The sequence below is a fragment of the Phyllostomus hastatus genome, unplaced genomic scaffold (assembly GCF_019186645.2).
Source record: "Phyllostomus hastatus isolate PE091 unplaced genomic scaffold, TTU_PhHast_1.1 phas_scaffold_216, whole genome shotgun sequence".
In the NCBI taxonomy this organism is placed as follows: domain Eukaryota; kingdom Metazoa; phylum Chordata; class Mammalia; order Chiroptera; family Phyllostomidae; genus Phyllostomus; species Phyllostomus hastatus.
Window position 1 is genome coordinate 10,870,629 of NW_025334018.1, and position 23,811 is coordinate 10,894,439.

The following is a 23,811-nucleotide window of genomic DNA, read 5'->3' on the forward strand; positions in this document are numbered from 1 at the left end:
AGTTGATATTAAAAAAGAAAAACGATCACTTGAAAAGCATACTTGGCGTCAGAAATGATACCACAGGGAAGCAGTCTAACACTACATTTCCCATAGATTAACTAAATACGGCCAAAGCTGTGCTTTTGTCGCTTAAGAGTTCCTACTCTCCACTGGCCCAAACGACGCAGGAGACGGCAGGCCACGGAGGCACGTGAATACCGTCTTTGGGAAGCCGAGTCAAAGCCACGTTTTTGTCCTTTCCTTCGTTTTCCTCTCGGCTCTTCTGGGTCAGGATGAGTGCGATCATTGTCAGGGTTTTTCCTAATCCCATGTCATCCGCTGGAAGAGAAAAACAACAGGAGAGGCGACGACATAGGGCAAGGAATCAACTCAGTTTCGAGGAAAGAAACGTCCTGCTACCAACTGGTGCTTCCGCATGTCTGGAGTTGTGCTTAACTCAAAACAGCCCTCGGTTCCCTTAATTCATTCCTCGGACAGAGGCCTAAATTAACTGTCCTTTAGAACTCCCAGTGTGCCAGTCACTGAACTTATCTAATTTACTATTAATGCCCTGTAAAGTACTAGCCCGATTTCAACAGTTTAAATAATCACTCAAGTATAATGCCTCAGCGGGAATTCTGGTCAAGTGCGGGCTCTGCTGCGGTGCTGCAGAAGAGGGACACAGCTCTCCACTGAAATCCCTGCTTCCAAGGCTGGCCCTTGGCCGGCGTCTGGGAACGCGAACCCACAGGAGTAGCTCGCTGTGCTTCACCTGTTTGTACAAACAACATGGTTTATGCCGAACACCTGCCTTCCTTCTGGGAGTTTGGAATTTAGGTACATCCCAGGCTGCAGCTGCCTGTGCCACAGGCCCTCCGTAGAAACCTCGGGCGCTGAATCTCCAGCAAACCTCGCTGGCTGGCAACATTTCACGTGTGCTGTCACTTCTCACGGCTGGGGATTTACTGTGTCCCGTGTGTCTGCCCTGGGGAAGGCCTCTGGAAGCCCATGCTTCCCCCGGCCTTTACCCCACGTGCCTTCCCCCTTCACTCACTTTGATTTGTATCCAATCAAAACTACTGTTTTATTATTTTTATTCTGTAATACATTGCAGCCATGAGCATGACTCCATGCTGCGTGCCCTCAATGGGCATCTGTCATGGTTTCCAGAAACTGAGCAACTTGGAAAACCTTAGTGTGACGAGTCCCTGATGTGGAGCCTGAAACACGGGCTTCCCAGGCTCCCTGCGGCTGAGGCACCGACAACACGACCTGGCTCCACAGACCACAGGCTCACGTGAACTGCGATTCGGGTGTAAGCAACTTGAGGAAAGAGTCTCCCTGAGAAACCTTTTCTGCAGGAAGGGGGTGGACACAGAAGGCTCTGATTTTGGGGTGGCGGCGCCTGATGGAGCAAAGCAGCCGTGACGGTTTCCACAAGGCACTGGCTATCACTTGGCTCTGACCATTGCTCCTAGAAGTCTGGTCTCCAGCCTGCCACTCCGCACCTCCCAGAGATGCTGGGGGCCATGCAGAATGAACTCTGCCTCCGCTTAGTGGGCCAGAGTCGGCGTCCACTGCCTGCAACCAAGACCTGGCTGATCCTACAGCTCAGGATCCTGAGCATGTTGCTCAAGCATGCTTAATCTCAGTTTCCTCAGCTGTAAAAGGGGGCAACAATCCCAGAGTTTTTGAGAGGATCAAATGAAACAATACAATGATGTTCGTGTTGGCTCTTTCCATAATCCCAGACTTACCCAGAATTCCTCCATGTGGCTTCTGACTTTCTCGCCACAGTAACCAGGCCAACGCCTGCTTCTGGTGCAGTAGCAAAGGGACCTGACAAAAGGAATGACCGAAAGTATAAATTCCTCCTGAGTAGCTATCCTGTATCCTGCCTACTTGGATGCCACATTCTCCTCTTTTCTTTTCTATAAGCAATCCTCCTAATATTCTAGATGTCATATAAGCAGCCGTTTTCATTATGAAGTCCTTGACTCTACCCTGTCACCTGTGGTATCCATATGGCCTGTTCTGCCCAAAACAGTGTGACTGATGCCAGCTGTCCAGCACGTCCATCAAGAGCCCCCTCTCTCACCCTCAAGTGAGAGTCCCGGTTTGTCTGCCTAACCAGCCAAAGTCAGCTTCTACTGCTGCAGCCAACGCCTCCGACGGCTCAGCCTGCTTTCACCAGCCATTCCGTCGGTTTTCTCTTATGATCTCTTCCACTGCACTCTCCTCTCCGTAGCCAGCGTCCCAGTCTGCATCACCAGCCATAATTTTCAACAGCCCTTTAACTGGCCCCCCTCTCTCTAGTCCTTTCTTACTTGGATTTATCCTGTGCTCCGAGACAAAAATAATCCTCATCAAACACCCCTGCTCCAGATTCTACAGTGATTCCCTGTCTCTTGAGCCAGTGTGATGCGAGATCCTTCGCCAATGCCAGGCTCTGCCGCCAGGGAGCCTTCCTGTTCAGTAAGTCTCCTGCCGCTCCCAGCTCGGGTTCCGGTGGCACCTGCTGCACTTACTCATACCAATCTGTCTCCTCCCTCGAACCAGCACTCCCTCTAACTGGGGAGTCCTCCCAGCTGCCTCTAGGCCTGCAGCTTCAAGGCACAAGGTGGGCAGGCAACAAGAAATTACTGACCTAGAGTGACTTTCCTTTATTTTGAATCCCTTTTGCACTTGGTATGCAGCCTATGGTGCCTTACAATGCACATTTTATCTCTGTCTTGAAGTCACTTTCTAATTGTTTCATGTGTGTTGTGCCTGCACTTTCACCTCCACTAGTTCTTTAAGAGCAGCAATTCCTTTGTATCCTTTTGGCTCCTACTGAAGGCCATTAGCAGACCCATGGCTGCTACAGACACGGAGAGCTGACCCTTGAACAACGAGGGGGTTGGGTACGCCAACGCCCACGCAGTCAAAACCCACATGTAACTTATAACCAGCCCTCCACACAGGCATTCCCAACCACACATTGAAAACACAGCTGGCCCTTAACCAATGCAGCTCTGAACAGCGTGGGTGCCTTTAAGTGTAAGTGGATCCACGCAGTTCAAACCACATTGTTGAAGGGCAACTGTATAACTTGACAACTATAAGAAAAAAAATGCTTTTTATTTCTCACTGTTAAACAGAAAAGGAGAAAACAGTGCCAGGGGAGCCACTGAAGCATTATCTGCAGGAAACACATGAGAACGGCGCTGTGCTGAGCCGTCTCGCAGCGGCCGCCCTCTTCATGGGCTCTGGGGCACTGTCACGGGACACCCTCCAGCTCACCTTCAACCCAGCTGGGTCCTCTGCCACAGCCGTCTCGCCAGGACATGACTCCAGTGACCGATGCAGGGCATCGATGGCGTCACTTGTGGCTTTCCACACGGAGTGAGGGCGACCTTGGTTCACAGAGCCTGCGGACAGACAGGTGTCACCCACGGTGCACGAGTGCCATGTCCTGGCTATCGCTGCAAACGGGCAAGTCCTTGTTTGCCACACAATGGAGCTGAATGGACTTAAAATTCATTTTTTATTAGAGCTGACACACAATTCGGGGCTAAAAATTCTTGCCTCCGGATTCTCCTAGCCCCACAGGCTCCTCTATGCCCATTTTCTGTCTGTTTCTTTTTTTCAAATCACATAATAAGGGATAAAATAATAGAAGATAAAATGAAACAATAAGATAACCTATCACATTTTTAGTAGATTTTTCCCCCAGCTTTGAAGATACGGCAGGGAAAAGGAATGACATCAGTGTTTTAGAAAGAAAAGGTCCCTTGGGCTGGGCACAAAGAGGAGTTGGCGACAGAAAAGGCCCGGCCCGGCGGGGTCTAGGCGGATGGAGAGACCACCCTGGAGGGCCCGGCGCGAGCCAACTGCCCTTCACTGGGACACGCTTCATGCTGGCAGCCCACACAGTCTCCAGAGCTTCCAGGGAAGTTACTTAGCAAATGCCAGCACCTCAGCTGGCTGCAATTTTAGGAATGAAATATTCAAATAAGAGGTTTCTACACCAATTAACATGAAACCCTTTAAATGTTAGAACGATTTCAAAAGGGAAGCTATTTTAATAAAATTTTTCCCCAAACAGATTCCATACTTTCTGACCTTAATAATCTAATGTAATTTAATTGTCCTCGAGGCGACTCGGTCACCACTGTGAGGACAGACGATGCTGTGACATCGTCTCGGAGCAGTCCCGTGCAGCCGTGGTCCCTGTGCTACTCTAACGAGCACGTGGTCTGCCCCCTTTTGACTGACCCTGGCTTCGTCTGCCATGGAGTCTATGCCGCCTTGTGAACTGCTGCTCTCCAACTTTCTCCCCATCTTCCTTTTCTCCCTGTTAGCTGTCTTCTCTCTGGTTCCCTTCCATCACCTCGAGCAGTTCTCATTTGGGGGAAAACTGGCTTTCGCTTTGCTGGTCGCTGCCCGCCAACCTGAGCTCCTACCTCAGGATGAGCACTCCAACCCATCCTGCCACACACCTGACGCTCTACTTGGGATCTTTGTTCTGCATTTACTGCTGAATTCATTGTTTTCTGGAAAGCTCAGGACAGGAACACTCAGCTACACAGGGTGTCACTGCTCTTTGGGGGGGTCTACCGGCTATCGATCTTTCGTCAGGTCATCCGTCTGCTCTGCCTTAACACACGCACAGAAGGAAGACACGAGGATCTGCTGACCTAACCATTTCAACATGACGTGAGTTCAAGTTTTCATTCACATTTACTAGATGACTCCTATGGGCCGGCCACTGGGCCAAGTGACCAAGGTCGGTGAACGAGGCAGACACAGTGCCTGCCCCCAAACAGATCTAATTAACACCGCGCAAAGCTCAGCTGAGCATCACGATCTTTCTTACAACTCAGGAGTGGCTTCTGCCTTCACGTGCGCACAAAGACATCCGCTGGTCAGAATCTGACCCCATAGGAGCAGCCACCCCCGCCAGGGCCAGGCCCCTGGATCTTACCTCCATAGCACTTACTGGACCGCCCGGCAGCTGCCTGGAAGGGAGCCTGCAGTCCCAGAGAACCCAGAGGCGGCGGATCCTGACCCGGCAGGGGTCTGGCTGCCACCAAGAGGGGCGGGTCAGAGGTCGTTTTGGCGAAGTTACTCTGTTGTGGTACTTGAGTGTTACTCTTCTCATCGGTGCCTGTTCAAAAAACATGGGAAGAACAGAGTCAAGTTCAGACAAGTAAAGCAATTATATGTTTAAGGTGAGGGCAAGGGGGAGTGGGATGCCCGCCCTTCCAACGAGCTGGGGAAGGCCTCCTACAGAGTGTAGCATTTAAACAGGTGCATACAACGACGGGAAAGGCAGTTGGGACCACAGGGAATAGGAGAAAGCTTTTCTAAATTACAGGTGTAATTTAAAAGGAAGCTCAGAAGTAGATAACAAAATGGGAAGGTGAATGAATCAACATTCTTTATCAAGATGGCTTCGTGAGTGTCTCTTGCGCAGTTCGTGCAAACCTCAGGTTCTGGGGCACGACCCATTTCACCTTGCTCTGGGGAGAGGGCGAGCGCGCCGAGGGCGTCCTCCAGCTCCTGGATCTGCTCGAACAACTTTTGACCTTTGTCCGGAAGAACCTGAACGTTCACCGATGCCAGTGTGCTCTGAAAAACAGGTCCAATAAGGATCACTCCTTTCAAGCTGTTAGAAATGCAATGCTTCAGATTAAATTACCCCAAATGCTAAAACTCTGAAATGATGGTCTTTTAACTGTGTGTGAAAACCAAAACTTAAAAAAAAAACAACAACAAAACCCGGCTGACTTACCAATCCTGAAAATATAAACATAGGAAGAGGCGGAAATAAACACCCACTCATAAAACTCTGCTCACATTCTTAACTCGTGTGTGCAGTCCCCAGCCGCCCACAGCAAGCAGAGCTCTGACCTGCAGACCAGAGCTCTAGCCAGCAGTTACCTTCTTCTGCTTCAGCTGGGTCATGAGGTGCACGCGTTGGGCTGCTGGGCCTAAAGGCTCCACCTTCTTGGAAACCCCTGAGACAGGAGACGTTTTTCTTTGCACGGTTTGACCAGGGAGTTGAAGGTTCTCCTTCTTCTGTGGGTCCGGAGCCAGGTCGAAGGGTGAGGGGCTCCCTGGCTGACAGGAAACAAAAACCACATCATCTTCCTCACTGTCACCACTGCCTGTGTCCGCTTCTCGCCGCTCGCCCAGGGAAGGCCCCGCAGCCGGCCGCGTGGACTGGGCGGCTGGTCCTTGTGGAGCAGGTGCACGGGGGGCCTGCGACTGAGCCTGGAAATGGCCCTGCAGCAGCGTCTTCTGGGCGGCCTGCGCGCTCCGGTCATCCTTCGCCTTTGCTTCTCCGGCCTCCCAGCTCTGGGGCTGCTCCTTGCTGAGGTGTTCCCCTTCCGGGGGCTTGTATAGTGGTTTCTGGCTGTGAACAATTTGAGGTAAAGGCTTGGTTTCCTTTTCTTTCGGAGGTTCTGATTCTTTTTGGACGTAACGATTCTCACCCTTTGGTTTTTCCTGAGCAGAAGCAGATGGTTTTCTCGGCTCATTACCATGGCACTGTGTGGATTTAATTTCAGAAAGGTTCCTTTTGTGCCTCCCTTCAGTCTGCTGTGCTTCACACCAGAGCTCTGTTGTCTTCCCTTGTGGCTGCTGCCCTTGGCCTGCAGGCTTTTCCTCTACCACCAGGCCCGGGGAGAGATCCTGCTCCACCTGGCAGTGAGACTCAGGCCTCCGTTCTTCCCTTTGATCCCGGAGCGGGTCTCCCTTTTCCCTCTGCTTCGTATCAGCCATCTTTCCCTTGTCTTCACCTTTGGCGAACTGTTCCCAGAGAGATGGTTCTTGATTCTTGTCAAGTACCTTGAACGGGTTTCTCTGCTGGACGGAAGGATAACGAAGTGGCTCAGGTGCACGCTGGGACTTACTGGTTACAGAATGCTCTTTGGAATTGGGATCCTACAGGACAAAGAACATAATGTTAATATATTAATGCAGACTCTCTATCTACAGTGTCTTTTTTCAGAGGAAATGGAAACAGTCTAGTAATTCTGAACATGCCTGGGACCATCTGCCTCTAGAAAAGAGCACAAGCCAAACTCATGAAGTATTTGTTTCTCAACAGTGACTTCAATGCTTGGTTCCTTCTGGCCACGGGCCCTGCCTTTCCAGGCCTTGGTGACACGTAGCGCCAGAGTCAGAGGGCCTTTCTGGTGGCAACAGCTGCAGTGGATCCTTTTCATGAAAATCTATTCTCTCGAGACGAACTTTTCCCCAAACTGGAGTAAGCCCCTACCCTTACTCGATTTGGCTTTAGGAAGCTGTCACTGCGGGAGTCTAGAATCGCCAGTTCAGGTTATGCCTGCAGTGAAACAAGTCTTGTCACCAACCCCCCCCCCCGCCCCCGCTCAGCCTGGTTTCCCACATAGGGGGTATTTATAAGATGTCTCCCAGTTTTCATATTCCAGAAGTTTACAAATTACACTTGGCTTGATTTACCAATATCAAGGAGATAGCAGTCTATAAAAGGATGCTGAAGTTAGTCAAGTAAATTAAATTTTTCCCTAATTAGGAGAATACTGACTCCATTAAGACCCCAGGAAATATTTAGGTAAATGAAATAGGAGACAGATAATTAAATCTTGAATATAACGAAGTAGTCTTTTGAATTACAAGTCCCAATGGGGTCTACCTTCCTTAAAGAAAAGAACTGCCTTTCAGAGACAGTATAATGAAGACCATGTAGTTTATATTGTATTTCAATGTCTTTTCAGGCGATGGCACAGATTAAACAGTCTTAACATAGCACGTTTGAAAACAGGCGAATAACTCCTACCTGCCAAGGGACACACCCACACCACTGCTTCCTCTCGGCCTTACTTCTACTGCACCGGAAGAACAATCTAATGAAGTGCAAAACATAAACAATTAAGGCTGTGAAAACCCATTAAGACAAGAGATAAACTTGTTTTTAATCCAAGAAAACATTTTAGAACTACTTGATATTGGTTTTGAAAGGTCACTTGAAACCAGTTACTCTTCTGTGTATGTCTAAGAATCCTCTACTGCCCAGGACACTCGCAGGGGCTGCAGAGTGAAACGGGGTGTCACGGTCACCAGGGCGCCTGCACCGATCCACTCTTTTTACTCAGTGAAGAGCGACTGAGAGGAAGACACTGACCAGCAGCAGCTGCTCGAGTCAGAAGAAGAGCGATACCCAGACCTTATGTGTCCCTGATGGGCAGCGGCAATACTACCTACAAAGCTAAAAACAGACAAGACAGACAGACAGAATACTAAGCCAAACAGAAAGAAACAAAAACTAACCTGATCTGGTCAGACCCCTAGATCCAATGACCAATTTACGAGATGTGCAAACAGCAGAGAAACATGTAAAACCAGACCATGCAGATGTAATCTGCAAAATCCTGCAAGTGGCAACTGCTCTGTGACAAACAACTTGGTCCCTTCAGCAGATAAATCACAAAAGAAAAATCACGGAGAGGAAAGTTAAGAGACTTAAAGGAAATATCAACCAGCTGCCCTGTGTGGACCTTATGTGGGCCTTGATATAAACAAAGCCAAAACTACTAAAAAATAAACTATTTATGATATTCATGAATCTAATAGAAACTTATCCTCAAAGTTGTTTAAAAAACAAAAAGAGCCCATACCTTTTAGAGCTACATACTAAAATAATTACAGAGGAAATCACGTTATCTGGGATCCGTTTCCAAATATGGCGGGAACAGGTGTGGAAGCGACAAGAGGAGCCAGGGGCTGCTCGCTGTGGAAGCTCCTGGCTGCACTGCCCCATCCTGTCCCTTGTGCACGTGTCTGCGATCTCCCGTGAACGAGGAAGACGAAGCGTCTTCCTTCCCAGGGCAGGCTGGTCCCTGCGCATGCGAACAGCATGCACTCCAGCTACCCAGCAATGGCTGCACCGCCCTGTCCTCACTCAGATCCAGCCGTGCTCTCTCCGGCCTCCCAGACTCCGTGGGTGCATCCCCTCTGCCCAAAGCATGCCTCTCGTCCCTGTTTGCCCCCCAGCCCCACGTCACCGGCTATTAAAGTCCTTCAGGTTCCTCCACGTCCCGTTCAAGTCATTCCTCCTTCGCGGGGTTTTCTCAGTCCCTTCCTTCTTCAGCCACTGCACTGCTTTTGCATTTTTGTTGGGCTTGGTTGTCTCCCTGACTACATTTTTAACAACTGGAAGGCAACAACCACATATGATCTCTTTATTTCTAACAATGCCTTGCCTTATAGTTAAGTATTGCTGGAAACAATGGAATCAATCGATTTTTTTGAAGATTTTATTTATTTATTTTTAGAGAGGGAAGGGAGGGAGAAAGAGAGAGAGAGAGAGACAGACAGACAGACAGACATCAGTGTGCGGTTGCTGGGGGTCATGGCCTGCAACCGAGGCATGTACCCTGACTGGGAATCGAACCTGCGACACTTTGGTTCGCAGCCTGCGCTCAATCCACTGAGCTACGCCAGCCAGGCCAATCGATTTTTTTTGTTAACTAAAATAACTCCTCAAAGATTTTTAATCAGTTAAATAAAACCTTCAAACATGTATATTTTATTTAGTTGTTTAAATGTATTAGCTGTAGGTAATGTATTCTATCAAAAACTATAAAATGGCAGTGAGAAGAACCCCTCACCATACCCTATACATATTTTACATACAAGGGGGGGCCCCAAAAAACCAGAATTTATTTATAAAAAATTGTGTATTTCCTCTTACATGTTTAAACTTCAGTCGCATTCAAAGCACTCTTCATTTGATGCAATACACTTTTCAAGACTTTTTTCCACTGTTCAGAACAGTTTTTGAACACATCGATTTCGATGCCTTTTAGTGTTTCTGTCGTTTTTTTGTTTCAACTCTTCCACAGCGGCAAAACGTTTCCCTTTGAGGACTTTTTTCATCCGAGGAAACAAAAGAAAGTCGCTCCGGAGCGAGACTGGGGGAACAGGGAAGGTGGGGCACGGGGGCTGTGCAGTTTTTTGTCAAAAACTGGTGCTGACCTAGCAGGGGAAGCCCGCACTACACAGGGCCCGCCCTCCGGAAGATAATTCCGGTTTTTTTAGGGTCCCCCTCATGTATATTTTTACAGCCGCACAGCTTCACACACGGCTACTATGTGGATGTTCCATTACTTATTTACCCAGACCCCTCTGGATGGACACTGATTGTTTCCGGTCCCCTGCTATTAAAAGCAGTGTCACAACAAAGCACCTCACGCACCTGTCATTTCACATGTGTTTCAATGCACCCGGAGGGGAACCTGCTTCTCGTACTGTGGATTAGTGCTTTCTGTTTTCCTTGATCATTTAGCTTCCGGATTTTATTCTCTTTTTACAGTTTTCTAACTCATTAAATTCAAATTCAAATTCAATTTTTACCTACATAAATTCCTTCTCTTTAATTTCTTGTTCTTCTAATTTCTAAAGTGAATCTTAACAGTCTGAGTCCTAACTGAAAACGAATCCTGAGCAGGTCTTGATCCCGCGAGGCCTTTACTTTACCTGGACAGGTAAACAAAGGTGAGAAGCCCAAAACAGAGAAGTGTTCCACAAAAATGAAACTAAAAAGAAAATAGGTCCAGCCCCTCTTGTACAAACTCAGTTTTCCCATTCAAGTCCACAGCTTAAAAAAAGTGCATTGGTCTCTTTTCTTCACTACAACAGGATATAACATTGACCATGTTTTTTTTTTAAGATTTTATTTATTTATTTTTTTTAGAGAGGGAGGGAGGGGGAGAGAGAGAGAGAGAGAGAGAGAGAGAGAGAGAGGGAGGGAGAGAGAAACATCAATGTGCGGTTGCTGGGGGCTGTGGCCTGCAACCCAGGCATGTGCCCTGACTGGGAATTGAACCTGTGACACTTTGGCTCGCAGCCTGCGCTCAGTCCACTGAGCTACGCCAGCCAGGGCTACATTGACCATGTTTAATAAAATTTCTGAAATGCTTTGAATGCATAAAAATTCAAAACACTGGCTATATTAGGGAGTACTATGACTTATCAAAATAAATCAAGAACAAATTGCTGCTGTTGTTTAAAGTGCATTTGGCACCTGAAATATCTAGTGAAAGAATATTTCATAAATAGTATCTATTTTAAAGCTCAAGCCATGTAGACTTTCAAGAGATAGGAAAGATTGGAGAAAAAAGAAAACACCGCATACTGAGCATCTACTATGTGCTAGGCACAATGCTAGAAATGCTTTATCTCACATTGTTATTAAAATAGATCTGGAGTGGCTTGTTTTTATTTAGGTTAAAAAGCTTGCTATGTGCATTAAACTGTAAATTAACAAAGAAAGCAGAGGAACTACATTCTCACAGAGAAAGCAAATACTGATTCCACTATGAAGAGCAATGTAATTTCTGCAGTATATTAATTATTTTCCAAGACACAGGTTACAAACCACAATGATGAAGAAACCAGCTAGAGGAAGCTGGGCCTCTTCGATTCTGTCTTCTCTGTCAGAAGGCAAATCCTCCCTTCTTACTAGAGGCTGACTGTCCAACCCAGCATCACGATCCAGGCTGGGATTCTTCCAGATTCCACAACCATACTGTTGGTTCAAATCCCTGCCCTGTCACATAATTAGCTCCAAAACAAAGACACCTTATTTAACTGGCCCCTGTGGCAGTTTACTTTTCTGTAAAATGGTACAACCAAAAAACAAAAGAAAAACCCCTACCTACCTCATTTGGTCACTGTGAAGATCAAATGCATTAACACATGTATAGCAAGAACTTAATAAGTAACAGCAATCATTAGTCCACTGCTGTTGCCACAGGGGCTTATTCCTATAATCACGCTTCTGGGTACGGCCGGGAACACTTACTTCCTTGTCCTTTTGTCTGTCCAAATATTAAAGATCATTCAAGACCCAGTTCGAGTCTGAATTCCTCCACTTTCTCAGTGATCTTCATTAGCCAGAGTCCCTCACTGCAGGTTTACAATCACAGGAGCATCTGGCATTTGAACGCGGCCACGTCAGCACCCCAGCATGTGCAGAGAGAGCTGGCCTGCTTAGTGCCTTCCTACGCCTGATTCTCGTCCCGGGGACGAGAATCACAGGGCCCTTAGGAATGTGGGCTCACTGCCTTTACACTAAAATCTAAGATGGAACAAAAATGGAAATGTAACAGATGTCACTGTAAATATCCTAGGGAAAAAACAGATGACTATCTTTGTAATTCTAAAGTGAAGGCTTCCCTCAGCAAGAGACATAAAATCCTGCAGCTGAGAGATAAATAATTCAGTAATTTTGGCTACGTAAGTTTTAAACTTCCATATGGTGAAACTACTATAAGCAAATTCGAAGATAAAAAGCAAACTGGGAAAAGTAATTGCTACACTTATTACAAAGGGCTAATGGCCTTTACATATGAATTACTCCCATTGTAGGGCACAGTGCATGAATGACACTCCACAGCACCTACTGAGCGCTGGCTCACCGATGGGGCTTCTTCCACTGTGGGTGGAGCCTAAGGTCCTTCTGGCCCACTCTGTAATGCCTCTCTGTCACGGGCCTAGATAATCATAACTGGGCTAGATAAACTGCATGCCAGTTCTACCCCAACACTAACCACACAGGTGTTGTTAAAAGTATTTCGAGCATGCCACTATAACAAGTTACTTAAAGAACTAAAACTTATTTTACTATTTATAGGTAAAAGTGTATTTCCACCCATTCTGACCCATATCCTTGAGAATAAAAAGTAAAAGAAAACGGGTTGGGGAGAGAAAACAAAGAGAAAAACATGCACTCAGGGGCTCAGTGACAACGTCCTGCATTGTGAATCGAGGTGTGCCACTTTTATGTGGTAAATCACTCGTGTCAAGGTGAGAGTTCTTCCCTCTGGTTCTCCGGAGCCACTATCCTCACAGCTTCCTACACAGCCCGGCCAGAGGGCCTCGCAGAGGGCTGGTCCAATGCTGGTGAGGGGTGCCACCTGGTGTTTCAGTTGGAGAACTGCACACCAGCGCGGCTACCTCCGTTACTCTGCCAATTACATAATGGCACCAATTAATTCAAGGATAAGTGAAGTACCTTAAGTTCTTGAAAACAAAACCAGTGCGCGGGGGGTGGGGGGAGGCTACATTCACTGAGGTCGCTCTCCAGAGCACAGGAGTTCTGGCAAAGGAAGTCAGCACCCACAGGGGTGTCTAATTCGGCTTACAGTTCCAGGCTGCATCCCCTGTCTGGCTATGTCATTTTTGTTGTTGTTTGGTTTTAAATTTGTTGTGTGTTATAGAACTGTATTTTATTTGTCCTAAAACAACCCTTTTAAAGCTCGAGTAATGGCGTCCTAGATTTGGGCTAAGCATATATATACTTTTTCTATTTTAAAATAATGATCACCTCTCAGCTACATCTACCTCATGTGAAAAATATTAATGGTAAGTCCTGAAAAGTCTACATTTCGCCTAGACCTTCCTTCAGAGCTGCGCACACACCCTTCCAGCCGGTCTCACACGCACCCACGACTTGGTCAGTCCCAAGCTCTCTCCGTGAGCCACGCCCCAGTCCTCTCCTGCTGTTCCCCCTCCTTCCTGTCTTGCGTAAGGATAAGCTCCTCACCCAGAAACCCCGACTCAGCAACCACGTACTGAGCAGACAATACACCCAACACCTGCCCCTGCCTCAATCCAAGCCCATCTCTCAGTAAGTTTGAACCCCAGCAGCGCCACTTCACAGCCACGGGAGCTCAAGTTCCTTTCCTAACCGCTCTCAAGGTTTCCGCTGCAGTCTGTAAAACAGGAATACTGAACCCTGTCACCGCAGAGACTGAGGCAACAAGAGAGGGTGAGCTATGTAGTCGGCATTCGTGGTGGCTGTTACTTCAGTGGTCCCCCTTCCTCCACTGTCTTCACTTCCTAATTCATTCTCCCTTGTTATTCAAACGCAAATTGAGTCAAGCATTCTTCAGTGGTTTCCTATGGCCAAGGACAGTGTTTCTGCACAGCAGAGGGCCCCCAGCAGTGTGCCAGGAGCTTCAGGTGTCAGGCGGTCACCCTGATTCCATGTGCTCGGTTACTAGCCCTACTCCACCAGCAGAAAACAATAGGAAAGTGAAATTTTTAAAAATTCCATTTATAACAGCATCAAAACCCACAAACATTGAGGACTAAAATTAACAAAAAGGGCCGAGAACTACATAATGAAAACTATTCAACAGCATTAAGAGAAAACTTTAAAGTGATAAATAAATAGACCATGCTCAGGAACTAGATCAATATTAAAGTCAGTTCTTCCCAAAATGATCTATACAGATTCAGTGTAATCCCGACAGAGCTTTCTGAGGCAATTGAAAAGTTGATTCTGTGTTGTATATGGAAATGCAAAGGACCTATAAGAGCCAGTCTTGGAAAATAACGTTGGAAGAGGCACACTATCTTATCTGATTGTATGATTATCAAGTCCAGAAACAGACCCACACATGGTGATCAACTAATTTTTTTTACAAGCCTTTCCATGGAGAAAGACATGTCTTCAAAAAACAGTGTAGAAACCATTAAATAAGTCATTTTATATTACATGAAAAAATAAATAAAGTTCTACTTTTATCTCATGAGATACCCAAAGTTAATTTGAGGTTGGCCATATATAGACTAAACAAACAAATAAAGAACTATAAAACTTCTATAAGAAACCACTGGAGAAATCTGTGATCTTGGGTAGGCAATGATTTCTCAAAGAGAAGAAAAAAAGCAGAAACCATTAAAATATAATAAACTGAACTTTATAAAGATTTTAAAACTCTTGCTTTTCAAAAGATAGTTAAGAAAATGAAAACCACAAACAGGAGAAAACATTCATAATACATGTATCTGCCAAAGGACTTGTACAGAGAACGTATAAATAATTCTTCCAACTCAATAACAACAAAAAGAACTACAATTTTTAAAATAGGCGAAAATCCCCAGAAGTCATACTGTCTGATTCCACTTATGGAACACTTTTGAAACGGAGATCAGATTCACAGCTGCCAGGAGTAAGGGGCAGTGGGAGGCAGGTGGGTACAGTTACATAAGCGTAACAGGAAGGTTACTATGGTAATCGAACTGTTCAATATTTTGATCGTGGTGGTGAATACATTAAACTACATGTGATAAAATTGTATATAACTAAATGTATATACATTTAGTATAAATAAAACTATCTTTACCAAAAAATCAGTGAATTGTATCTCTATCAGTATTCTAGTTGTGATATCATACTTAATTTTTCAAAATGTTACCATTAGGTAAAGTCTACAGAGGATCTCTCTGTATTATTTCTTATAACTGCATGTGAATCTACAATTATCTCAATAAAAATTTCAATTAAAAAATGGGTAAAAGATTTAAACACTTTACCAAAGAAGATACACAGATGACAAATGAGCACATGAAACAAACTGGAATTCTGAAATAGAATTCAACTCAGCAACAGCGAATGACTTCCTGATACACACAACCAGATGGAGAATTTCAGATACTGTTACATAAAAGAAGTCAGACAAAAAAAGAACACATACAGTATGAATCAAAACAGCAGCCTGTGGTGGAGAAGGGGATTAACCAGAAGGGGGTCCAACAGCACTTAATGGGGTAACAGAAATAGTCTGTATTTTGACTGGGGTCTGGTTGTGCATATGGGTACATACATCTGTCAAAACTCAACCAGCTGAGCACTTAAGCCCTCTGCTTCCTCTCACTGTGCACATAGCTCAATCAAGAAAAAGGGTAAAACAGGCAGTATTTAGTTATGTCAAAGTTGTGACGATGCCATTTGAATGCCTTATTTTTGGGGGTGTGTGGGAGGGGTCAAGCTAGAATATATGAATTCCAAACTGCATAGAATATCCTATAAAGACCATCACACTGGCCCCTGCCTTCCTGGCCAGCCTCCTGAAATCTCTACTCAAACAGAAGCTAAACTATCCCTGAACCAAATGCTGGTAACTCCCTGTTACTTCATGCCTCAGTACCCTAATGCAGGGTATTAACCAGCTAAATATGATCCCTTCCTTGTGAACTCCTACTTATCTTTCAGTACTCATGAGAAATACGTCATCTTTATAGACTTTCCTGCCCTTCCTCTGAGTTTCCATAGAAAAGGCAACAAACCCTTATTGAGTACTTAACATATGTTAGACATTTTCACACATTACCTCATCCGACTACCAGAATGCGAGTGTTGACAAGTTACTGCAAGTTAATGACCATGATGGCTGGTGTTCCTGTCTACAGGAGAGCTGAAGAGGACAAAGGTGGAGCAGTTTAATCCTGAAATTTTGCTCAGCAGAAAGGGAAGCTCAGAAGATATTCAATAAATACAGAAATACTGTTGGTTTTTTTTTATACTGAATGGTCAATAAAGTATTGCCCACTGCAGAAAAACGTACTTGGCTCTAATTCTTCCAGGCAAGGGGAAAAAAAAGCCAACACACTCACTTTGGACACTTACCTATAGTCTTTCGTGTCCTTTGATACATGTAGGCCCTGAAGCTCCACCACGAAGTCCTCATGCAATAAACAGTGAGAAACAGGAATGCTAGAGGGGAAAAAATTGAAATTTTGTTTTAGGAGAAAAAGAATTAACACCATAAAATGAAATCCAGACTAGGGGTTTTCAACGTCAGAGCCCACGCATGACCTCCAGGGAGTCTGTCAATCCCATACACGTTTAGGTCTCTGTGGTCCACAGCTCACGTTTCCCCACTCCCCCAAATCATGAGTGACCACAAAGAACTTTTTCCTGATGACTCAAAAGTTTAAAACTACACTGTGGACAGACCTTTACATTGAGACTCCAGGGAGGCCTGCAGCATGTAAGACTGGCTGCTAAGCTTCATCAGTTTTTCTTCCATCCCCGTTTCCTCTAATGACCTGTTTGTTCACATGACACCTACTCCAGCCACACACCTGTTTGTTCACACTTGGCATAAATCGAACTCCTTTCCTGCAGCTTCTTACTCATTATGACAGAACTGATTTAACATTTGAGAGGAAACAGGTTTAAGTATTGTTACACTTTACTCTCCCATGACCTATGGTACTTTACTTTGCTTATATTCTAGTTACCAGACATATCTCAAACTGAGCAAGTTTAAATTACTGTCTTGAAGTCAAATGTTATTGCACTAGTGTGTATAGTAGAACGTTTGTATAAATGGCACTCTATATAAGGGTATGTTCCTTGAGTGTAAAACCGTGTCTTATGCTACTGTTAATGCTTATTTCCTACTAATATGAACATGCTTTTGTGTTTCACAAAACTAGATACAGAACCTAAGAAGCGCAGTATAGAAACTAGCAATAGTAAACTCTAACATAATAGGCTGCTGATAGCTTATTTTTGGTTGGTCCCTCTATCTTAAGATTTGACAGTTTTAGTCAAGATCATTTTGTACTTAATTAAAGTGGATCCCCATAATCTTCTTCAAATAAAAAAAAATGTTAGGAAGTTAATATACATTAACTCTTTGTTTGAAAAAAGTTTATTTTCTAGTTGATATCCAGTACTGTGTGCTTTACATGATGTGGAGGAAAGTTATTTTTCTCTACCAAGTTCAGCAAAGAGCAGGAAAGAATGTTTAATGATGTGAGCGTTTTCAAGTTCATTAGAGACTGTGCTGGCACTGAGAACACATTAACCCTTTGATAACAGTATTAACTTTCTCATTTTAAAGATGCTCTATTTCTGGGTCTCAGCTTTCAATTTTGTAAAATCAAGTATCTGATTTTCTTTCAGCGTTAATCCCTAGCGTAGTCTGTTTCTTTGGATTTTCATTCTCACCACTTAAATCCTATTTTTAGATGGAGCCATCGGAGTGTTTTAACCCTAAACATTAAAAACCCAGCTGGGCCTAAAACTAGTGCAAAGCGAGGACCGAGTATTTTCTACTACGCCCCTAAGGAGGTCCTCGCTTAAATGGGGTGAGATGGCCGGAAGCGGGGAAATGTCGAAGCAGAAGATTCCCAGATGTATCCCATCCCCCACTACACAGCTCTCGGCGGCCCAGAGACGGTAAGTGACCAGCCTCGGGTCACACAGCAAGCAGGAGCAAAGGGTCTCCAGAAGACGCGATGCAGTCCTAGGACTACCGACTACTTGAAGGGCCCTGGATCCCCAAACCAAAAGCCCCACCGCTCCTAGGCCCAGTGAAGCCGGGCGTGGAGAGCCGGCGGCTCCTCCCTGGACGCCCGCGCAGTCGCAGGGACTCGCGCCCAGCTCGAGACCTACTAAGCGGCCCGCACGAAGTTGCAAGCCTCCGCCCGGCACACGTAGAAGCTGTTTCCTTTATTCGGGCCCTCGCGTACGCCAGTCTTCAGAAAGCAGAAGGTCCCTGAGGAGAGAAGGTGGACCACAATTATGCCGCGATAGATGGACAGACCCCAACAGACCCTAGGACCCTGGCCCCTCACCGTGCACGGGACACCTAACTAGTTCCATCGCGTTCTTTCTTGCCTCTGTCCTGACTTCCTTTGCCAACACTTGCTTCCGCCTTGCAGGACCAATCAATATCCTTAATCCCACCCTCTAGCTATTATCAGCCAATCGTGCGGGAGGTTTGCTCACCTCCAACCAATCATAGCCATTCTCAGGCTTAGCGCGCTCCGATATTAAATAAACTAGGAAGCGTAGGGTACAGGGGCTCGGGTAGTGGGGCGTGGCTGAAGGCGGTGGGAGCCTTAGTGGCTGTCTGGGGCTCCTCCGAGAAAGGAGCGGGTAAGAGTAGGGCTTGGATGAGTCCGATTCCCATTTAAGACCCGGTGGCGGCCCTAGAGGAAACACGGGTTTACAGGCTGCAGCGAGGAGAGCAACAAAGAAGGCTCGCTCCTCTCGGTAGCCGAGAACTCTTCGAGCTTCCCAGTCATTCCCGCGCCAGGGTCTGGCGCTCTTGGGCTCTGTCGCTGTGCTCAGTCGTTCACCAAGGAGGAGAAGCCTGGAGAAGCGGCCATCGCAGGAGGAGCCGCAGCATTTGCTGGTGCAGGAGAGGCGGGGGCAAGATGGGGTGCGAGAGAGAGGTGATGCGGGCGCCCTTTAAAGTTACCTGGTGAATTGACAAGTCAGTCTGTCACAGAGCAGGCATAAAGAACCCCACAACAATCCTTTAAATTTGCATAGCGCTTAAATGCACGTCTCTAGACTCGACAACCTGGTGAGGTGGACAGCATTTTATGGAAGAACCCCGTGACTCATACAGGTTCCAGTGCCTCACCTGAGGCCCTAGAGTCAATGAATGGGCGATCTTCCGATAGGTGCCCAGGGGACCGCGCAGCTGCCTAGTGCGTGTAGGGAATGTTTCTAGACGCTCGTAGTGTAGGAGCCCTGAGATTATCTTTGATGAAGGGGAATTTTACTTTGTACTTTTTGTCAAATTTTTCCTACTAGTAATGCTTTGGTAATATAAAAAAAATCAAGAGTGAAATTAAATAAAAGGAGACTGTATTTGAAATCGTAATCAAACCTATTAATAAAAAGGGAGGAATAGAAATCAGACATTGCAATAGAGATGGCTATTGAGCACTATATGGTTACACATGGTGTGGCACGTGCTACTGTACTGAGTGGGGACAGTGGGACAAAATCTGTCATGTCTAGGAAACCTGGGCTCTATGATAAATGTAAATGTCATGGGGGTCTGGGAGAGGGGAGGCAAATCTGAGATGTCATTTATTAATTAAACAAGTCCATATTAAATAGCTTTTTTGTGTGCCCAGTGAGGACTGGGTGCTTGAGAAATGTAGCATTTATTTATTCACACACACACACATGCGCACAAAGTTTATAATAACTATTCTAAACACGAAGAGCTTACTCAATATTTGGTAGAGACTGAACACAAATATCAATATAAAATAGTGGAATTAACAGTAAAGTCTCTGGGGCTAGATAAAGATGTACCTGAAACCAAAGTGGAGGTAGTTAGTTTATATATAACTACTCCTCTGAAACACCTATAGATAAACTTGGAGATAAGACAGGAGCAAAAAACAACAAATACATAAATAGAAGCATTTTTATTATTCCCAGATTATAATTCTTGCACTGAGAGATTTTTAAGTACATACTTAATAGATATTATATTGGGAGAAGCAGACCATGAATACTGGATTTGCAGGAAGAGAGGGATGGTAATTTAATTATTTCTTGAATAATCTTTTTGAAACAAGACAAACTCAGGGCCTCTTTACCTACCCCATTCAGGAAGAAGCTCTTCCTCTGCAAGAATCCCAGCCCACATCTCAGGTCGAACCCCATGAAAACGGGCGCAGCCGGATCACAGAAAGGGGGGTATTTCTTTCATAAATCTGGGACATGCTAGATCAGAGTGTTTAGGCTCTGGACAGCTTGTCTCACCTAATCACAGTCATAAGAGTGAACAAACAAGTTTGTCTGGGTGAAAGGTGGCCCTAATATCAGCATTAACTTTAATGAATTATACAATATACATGTAAACCAGGGTATATGTATTAACTTTTATGCTTTGTCCATATTTTTAGCTTATATCCTCTAATAACCTGCAGACCTGTAGAGAGACCGTTGGAGAATGTGCTTTATGGACCTCTATTTTGAGTCAAATTTAGAGTCTGTATTGGTTTTACTTTAGAGCTTGGTTTATTCAAAACAAATGCCTAGGCTAGGTCCTAGAGGTACATGGTTTAAATACACAGGTTAATGATACAATAAATTCTTTCCATATGGAGCTGGTCAAATGCAAAGTATGTGATGGGTTTATTCTAAAACTGGGCTGTGGTAATGGCTGCACAACTATATAAATTTACTAAGACTCAGAACTGTACACTTTAGACAGGTGAGTTCTAGGGTTTCTAAATGATCCCACAATAAAAGATGTACAAAACAAAACAAAGAAACAAAAGATACAATGTGTAAGCAATGTCAAAACATCTTTGTGGAAAATAACAGCTAAGACTGATTATCTAAACTATCTTGACACACCAAGGAAAGAAAACAGTGAAGAAGTAAAATAGTAGAAACTCGCCCATTTCAGATGATGTAGCTCCTTAAGTAGACTGGTTCTCCATCCTGTAAAATGAAATCTAGGGTGGTTCAAATACACTCATTTTATTTTTAAACATTTTATTCATTTATTTTTAGACAGAGGGGAAGGGAGGGAGAAAGAGGGAAAGAAACATCAGTGTGTGGTTGCCTCTCGCGTGCCTCCTACTGGGGGCCTGGCCTGCGTCCCAGGCGTGTGCTCTGACTGGGAATCAAACAGGTGACACATTGGTTTGCAGGCCCACACTCAATCCACTGAGCCACACCAGCCAGGGCCAAATATATTCATTTTAACTCTTGGGAAAATGAAAGAAACATATTTCCTATGGTCAGCATTGTGCTGGTTGGCATATATAAGTTCTGCCCAGAAAAAGTCAAGCCATTGCTAATATATAAGAATGGTTTGCACAATATCAATGTAATCTGGCAGCCAAGAGAGTAGATTGGAATGCTCATGTGTGAACAATGATGACTTCACTGTACTAGTCAGTGGGGGGAGCTGCTGCCATTGAGTGAGCATGTGTGCTGTGTGGCCATCACATTCAAAATGACTCAGCCAGTAGAGCAACGAACCTGCATCAGATTCTGCATTAAGCTTGAACATTCCTCTGTGGAAACTATTCAGATGATTCAGAGGCTGCAGCCAAGGGCAACTGGTGACTGGCAGCTTTGTCAAGACAACGTACCCGCTCATGCATCACGTCTCGTGCAGAGTTTTTTGTGAAACATCAAATCATCCAGGTGACTTGGTCCCCCTACAGCCCAGATTTGGCACCCTGCAACATCTAGCTTTTCCCAAAACTAAAATCACTTTCACAAGGGAGGGAGGTGGGTTTGGAGGGGGCGGGGGAGAGTGGTGGGGAGAAAATACAGACAACTGTAATTGAACAACAATAAAATAATTTTTAAAAAATAAATTAACTAAAAAAATAAAATCACCATCAAAAGGGAAGAGATTTCAAGCTATAGATGCAATTCAGGAAACTACAACGGGGCAGCTGATGGCGATTAGAACTGGGTGAGGTCCCAATGTGCCTACTTTGAAGGGGACAGAGGCATCATTGTCCTATGTACAGTGTTTCTTGTATCTTGCATCTTCTTCAATAAATACCTCTATTTTGCATAGCACATGGCTGGATACCTTCTGGACAGACCTCATATAAACATGTCAGACATCCAGAAGACAGCAATGGTGAGAGGCTCAGCAAGAACAGTCACCCCTTGACATCCCCATCATTATCCATATTGTTTAAAAACAATCAGCAATGCCAAGTTTCAAGTTTTTTGTAAAATTCCAACTTTTATGTAACCTTTACCCTTACTCAGTATTTTAAAGACTGAATTATTCAAGTGTGTTTATCCAATTAGTTGCTAACCTAAGTATTTTCTGAATTTATATCCCTCTCAGTTTTGCTCATTGCTTTGGGATGAGGTGGAGAAGGGTAACTAATTTTATTTTTTAAATTATATTTTATTGCTTATGCTATTACAGTTGTCCAAATTTTTCCCCCTTTGCCCTCCTCCACCCAGCATCCCCCACTCCCTCAGGCAATCCCCCCACCATTGTTCATGTCCATGCGTCATGTGTATAAATTTTGGGGGCTACTCCACTTCCTATGCTGTACTTTATATCCCCAAGTTTATTCTGTAATTATCTATTTCTACTTCTTAAACCCCTCACCCCTTCACCCATTCCCTCACAACCCCCTCCCATCTGGCAACCGCCAAAATGCTCTCCATATCCATGATTCTGCCTCTGTTCTTTTTTTGTTAGTTTGGTTTTTAGATTCAATTGTTGATAGATATGTATTTATTGCCATTTTATTGTTCATAGCTTAGATCTTTTCCTTACATAAGCCCCTTTAACATTTCATATAATAATGGCTTGGTGATGATGAACTCCTTTAGTTTTTTCTTGTCTGAGAAGCTCTTTATCTGCCCTTCGATTCTAAATGGTGTCTTTGCTGGGCAGAGCAATCTAGGCTGTAGGTCTCTGCTTTTCATGACTTTGAATACTTCTTGCCAGTCCCTTCTAGCCTGAAAAGTTTATTTTGAGAAATCAGCTGACAGTCTTATGGCAACTCCCCTGTAGGTAACTAACTTCTTTTCTCTTGCTGCTTCTAAGATTCTCTCTTTATCCTTAACCTTTGGCATTTTAATTCTGATGTGGACTGGGCCTCTTTGCCCCTATCTTGTTTGGAACTCTCTGTGCTTTCTGGACTTGCATGTCTATTTCCTTCACCAAATTAGGGAAGTTTTCTTTCACTACTTTTTGAAATAGATTTCCAATTTCTTGCTCTTTCACTTCTCCTTCTGGCACTCCTATGATTCAAATGTTGGAACCCTTGAAGTTGTCCCTCAAGCTGCTTACACTATCCTTGTTTTCTTGGATTCTTTTTTCTTCTTGCCGTTCTTTATATATAAAGATCTTATTTATTTATTACTAGAGAGAGGGGAAGGGAGGGAGAAAGAGAGAGAAACATCAATGTGTGGTTGCCTCTTGTACACCCCCAACTGGGGACCTGGCATGCAACCCAGGCATGTTCCCTGACTGGGAATTGAACCGTCAATCCTTCGGTTTGCAGGCTGGCACTCAATCCACTGAGCCACACCAGCCAGGACTCTTCTTGTTGTTCTGATTGGTTGTTTTTTTTTTGTTTTTTTTTTTGCTTCTTTATGTTCAATATCATTGATTTGATTCTTGGCTTCATCCACTTTACTATTGTTTTCCTGTAAATTGTTCTCTATTTCAATTAGTGTATCCTTCATTTCTGACTAGATCTTTTTTATGCTGCTGAGGTCCTCACTAAGTTCCTGGAACA

The 23,811-nt window shown here is 44.8% G+C and overlaps 1 protein-coding gene across 2 annotated transcripts in view; it reads right to left on the reverse strand.

Moving 5' to 3' along the window:
• TTF2 (transcription termination factor 2) overlaps positions 1-18,452 on the reverse strand; it is a 35,647-nt gene extending 17,195 nt beyond the window's left edge. Inside the window, exons 1-10 of one of the 2 annotated variants that reach the window (XM_045817125.1) lie at positions 18,391-18,452; positions 18,209-18,311; positions 16,430-16,516; positions 7,790-7,856; positions 5,908-6,912; positions 5,481-5,595; positions 4,964-5,131; positions 3,265-3,392; positions 1,740-1,821; positions 202-321 (exon numbers count right to left, since the gene is read on the reverse strand). In XM_045817125.1, coding sequence (XP_045673081.1) covers positions 202-321; positions 1,740-1,821; positions 3,265-3,392; positions 4,964-5,131; positions 5,481-5,595; positions 5,908-6,912; positions 7,790-7,856; positions 16,430-16,516; positions 18,209-18,311; positions 18,391-18,418 — 1,903 coding nt within the window. In that variant the 5' untranslated portion in view covers positions 18,419-18,452. Of the gene's footprint in view, positions 1-201; positions 322-1,739; positions 1,822-3,264; positions 3,393-4,948; positions 5,132-5,480; positions 5,596-5,907; positions 6,913-7,789; positions 7,857-16,429; positions 16,517-18,208; positions 18,312-18,390 lie in introns of both variants that reach the window. The other variant, XM_045817123.1, reaches the window with a different exon arrangement.
• Positions 18,453-23,811: the final 5,359 nt, after the last annotated feature.